The following is a 4,338-nucleotide window of genomic DNA, read 5'->3' as shown; positions in this document are numbered from 1 at the left end:
CCAGTGAATTTTCGCACGTTCCATCCCATCAACACGATGAGTGTTACTTTCATTATATCTATAATATCCTCTTCCATCGTATACAAAATATCCCTTTAGGTATTGAAGCGCATATTGCCATAATAATGGTGAGTACAGAATATAGTAAAAATGTTATATTTTTATTAAATGAAATAAGTTAACCCTACCATTCCAAAAAGTCCAATCAAGATATTGGAGAGAATAATATTGGTGTTCCAAAAAAGTAAATATGTTGACTAAAACTAAGGACCCATTCCATTTAGTAGAACTTCTTGTCTCAAAATGGCTCCCGAGAAACTTTATATATTTGTAGCAAAAGCTGGTGCCCCAAACGAACCGCGGAATTACAATTCTTCTGTTGAAAAGATGCACCTCAGACAGATCTTCTTTCCATAAAATTTTTCTATTCCTTTATTTGGTGAAATGAAACATGAATGTCGTACATACATCTATAGGCTCACCAGAAGGTTTGGACAGTTCTAAATATGGGGTTGGACACCGAGATGCATCCGACATGGAAACTATAGCGCAGGATGACGTAGTCTACATAGAAAGACAGGAACTAGTCGAGGATTAGGAAAATACTCATTGTAATAAGAGTAGAGCTCTTCTAGGCGTATCCGACTAGTATTCTTGTAACCAATCGATCTGTAACCCTACCCCCGGCAATATAAGGCGAGACAGCGACCTCCTCCAAAGCAATTCAATCCAACCAACACACAGTACGTAGAGTATTACGCAATCTAGCGGCCCGAATCTGTCTAAATCGTGTGTCTGCGTTTACATTCGAGTTCCTGATCCACTAACCAAAACACTACCTCAGGCACTCCTGTCGGTAGGTTGCCGGGTCTAAACAGCGACAACGAGAAATCATGTTGTTTAGTTTTTTAATAGCAGTTGTGAATAATAAGAGCCTATTTTAGCTATTGCTCCTCTCAGCTAAACTAATCCTACCAACTCCGAAAATAATTAAATGAACAATTGCAGTGACTGATTTTATTTGAGAATAAATTTTGAATATTTGGATATCTTATATTTTAGAATAGACGGAGACATGGAATACTATGCGATCTATTCTTGACATAAATAACCTGATAGTTAGCATTTTAACTTTACTATTGGAGTTGTTCTTAGATATGGGATACCTTCGCTGTTGATGAGTAACCTAATTAAAGAAGGCAACGAACCGTCGCTCCGTGATCCTCTGCTTTACTCGAAGGCGATCAAGGCCACCCGCAGTCCCGCACAGTACTGTCGCTTGGTCTTCCACGGCATCCACCGTCGCCATGCCTTCATCGCGAAGCAACGCCGGCGCGCGCGCCGTGGCCAAGCAGCTCAAGGTGCTGGTGCCTCCGTCCTTCCACAAGATGGTAAGCACAGCCTCCCTCGACCGCCGCCCTCGAGCTCACTCAGGCGCCGACCCTTCACCTGACTGACGGTCTACTGAACTCACTGATTCTCGGCCGCGTGCAGCGCATTTCCGACGAGCTCGCCGGGTGCTTCGACGCCGGCGGCGGCGTGGGCGAAGGGGCGCCGGGGGGGACGGCCCTCGTGGTCAGCCCGTTCGGCAAGGTGTGGCGCGTGGAGGTCGGCCGCGACGGCGACGGCGCGTTCCTGGGCCGCGGGTGGGCGGGATTCTTGGCGGCGCACGGCGTCGGCGTCGGATGGTTCGTCGTGCTCCGCCACGAGGGCGGCGGCGCGCTCACCTTCAAGGCGTTCGACACCAGCTTTTGCATCAAGGAGTTCGCCGCTCCAGCTGCAGGTGAACATAACATTTCTGTTTTCGGCTTTTTTTTAATTCGTAATAATCAGCTCGGGCACGTAAGGATTCTTACTTCCAGATTACAAGATTATGCTAGTTTCGGTACTTTTTTTTTATCAGCTGAGGACTGAAAAGATTACTTTCAGATTCCAAGATTTGAGTGCAGAAATTGTAGTCCATTTGATATCTTTCTCGGACGAATTGAAACATTGATCTCATATTAAATTAGGATAGGGAAGTATATGCCTGTAGGAAAATATTTGGTTGGGAAGTAGATCATAAATCTACCTCAATAAGGGATTAGAAATGTCTGGTGGCGCATAAGGTTGAAAAATGGCATTAGAGCCTATCATTAAGAAATTATTATCATACACTTTTTCCCCGGTATATTACACTTTGTGAAGGGTAGAATACTTTCCTTTGAAATTCATACAAATGTTCTGTGGAATTCAGGGTTATAAATGGTCCCTTAAATTACAGTTGAACTGGTCATCATGTATAGCGTATTTATGTATCTTGTTTATTGGCTACGTTATTGTTAATAATTATCAAATACTATGATTTTCAATTTGTACTGATATTTATAGCTCACATTTTCTTCAGTTATGGCATCCAGAAGCAGGAAAGGGGTTTCTTGTAAGCCACAGTTCATCAGGATTATTTACCCCAATTTCACAGAGAAGATGGTCTGCAAACTCTTCCAGATACTATGTTTTGCTCAAACTAGACATCTCCTTAAATGTTTAGACTTGAGATGTATCATTAACACTTTCTACTTTCATATATGTCATTACAGATAATCCCTGCTAGGTTTGTGAAACGTTATGTCACTGAAGAGTACCTGAACAGCCGAACAGCTGTCATTTTCAGCCCCCTTGGCAAATTTTGGCAGATTGAACTTGAGAACGATGAATCAGGAATGTTCTTCGCAGGTGGCTGGTCACAGTTTCTGGAGTTTCATGGAATATCCAAAGGTGACGTTTTGCTCTTGAGATATGAAGGGAACATGGTTTTCAAATTCAAAGCATTCGGGCTCAGTGGATGCCAGAAAGATTTCAAGACCAAGGATGCTGGAATTAACCAAAGTGAGAAAAAGAATTGATTTTTTTTATTACTGACTCTATTGACATATATGAACATCTGCTTATGTCTTCTCCACATTGACAGATATTGAAATGCAACAAGAATCACCTTCTCCCATCAGGAAACGTAAAGACAATGATGAGAAATCAAGCAGTGAAAAAAACAAGAGGCCAAAAAGTTCAGTGACTTCCTTGAACGCGAAACCGTCACTGAAGAAACCTGACTATCAGATTGAGCCATCATCTTGGATAAGGAAAGAGATCAACAACACCTACATGCTAGAGCGCTTTCTAGTAAGCTCAATTTTCAGTCTGCTTCACCGCTTCTCTCTTTTATTATTTAATTATATTGACGCTTTATCACATCGCCTCTTTTATGATATAATGTATAGACCATACACCTCAGAATCCTATATCTTTTATATTCTTCTTCCTTCTATCTATAATCCCTCTTTTATCGACATCCCTGAAGTTTCGCTTCACAAACTAGAATCTGGTTCATTCCAATAAACAAACTAGAATCTAGTTCATTCCATATGATATAATGTTGATGCTTAATGAAATCAGTTGTTGCATCTCAATGCTTGCAGCCATTGTCGATAGAGTTCTGCCGCAGGATTGGGTTCCAGAATACTTGCACAATCACACTAAAGACAGAAATGGACTGCACCAGGTCATGGAAGGTTCGTGGAGTCGCATACAAGAGTTACTGCTGCATTCGAGGAGATGTCTGGAAGAGCTTCTGCCAGGAGAACAGGCTCAAGACAGGCGACCTGTGCACCTTCAACATCATCGAGACCACGCTGTGGCATGTCACTATCAAGCGTTGTAAGCACAGATATAAATCAGTTTTTTTCTGATATGTACAGATCTATTGGAAATGGATTAAATATGAGTTAAATACTGAAGAACATGTATTCCTTTTTTTTTGAAGCACCAACATTATATTAGCAGATACTAAAAAGCAAAAGGAGTCACCTTGCTCTTCCAGAAAGGAAGACAAGACCAAGAAGGGTGGTTCAGGTAGTGAAGGACGAACGAGGGCAAAAGGTCTTCATTAAGCAAGGCTCCAAAATACACAAGGGCTGTCTATGAGATTGGGCCACCATCTTGGATACAGAAAGAGATGAGCACCAACTCAATAGCAAAGCATCTTGTAAGAATAATAATTTTTCCTGTTGATACTTTAAAGTTAGGAACAGCAGTGCAGCCATTCAATTTTGAACATATGAGTACGAACTGATAAGTTGTTAGGATACAGCGTGGCATCTGAGATTTTGTTGACAAGCTTATGTCTCATTTTGGAGAATCTGAAACTACACATCATTTGATATTTTTAATTATTGATAGCATCAATGTGCGTACTATTGCAAATTTGTTACTTCTTAGTTCATTTCACAGAGTATCGGATTTAAAGAACTTATGCCTAGATGAACAAGAATTAAGATGTATCAGTCGTATACATCCACAGTG

At 41.3% G+C, this 4,338-nt stretch overlaps 1 protein-coding gene across 1 annotated transcript; it reads left to right on the top strand.

Moving 5' to 3' along the window:
- Positions 1-1,131: 1,131 nt before the first annotated feature.
- LOC117865565 (putative B3 domain-containing protein Os04g0347400) lies at positions 1,132-3,926 on the top strand. The gene is made up of 7 exons (XM_072295289.1): positions 1,132-1,391; positions 1,495-1,783; positions 2,387-2,469; positions 2,580-2,868; positions 2,951-3,159; positions 3,456-3,688; positions 3,800-3,926. Exons 1-7 carry the CDS (start codon positions 1,308-1,310, stop codon positions 3,924-3,926), a joined length of 1,314 nt encoding a protein of 437 aa, XP_072151390.1. The 5' UTR covers positions 1,132-1,307.
- Positions 3,927-4,338: the final 412 nt, after the last annotated feature.

Source organism: Setaria viridis, chromosome 7 (genome assembly GCF_005286985.2).
Source record: "Setaria viridis chromosome 7, Setaria_viridis_v4.0, whole genome shotgun sequence".
NCBI lineage: Eukaryota > Viridiplantae > Streptophyta > Magnoliopsida > Poales > Poaceae > Setaria > Setaria viridis.
Note: the sequence above shows the minus strand (reverse complement) of the source record. Positions and strands in the feature narration are given on the sequence as shown.

Bases quoted from the DNA above. Each gene is read 5' to 3' on its own strand.
- LOC117865565 (XM_072295289.1), top strand. From the start codon at position 1,308: ATGCCTTCATCGCGAAGCAACGCCGGCGCGCGCGCCGTGGCCAAGCAG. The intron at 2,470-2,579 runs GTCTGCAAACTC...ATGTCATTACAG, and splicing joins CCAATTTCACAGAGAAGATG to ATAATCCCTGCTAGGTTTGT. The intron at 2,869-2,950 runs GTGAGAAAAAGA...CCACATTGACAG, and splicing joins GGATGCTGGAATTAACCAAA to ATATTGAAATGCAACAAGAA.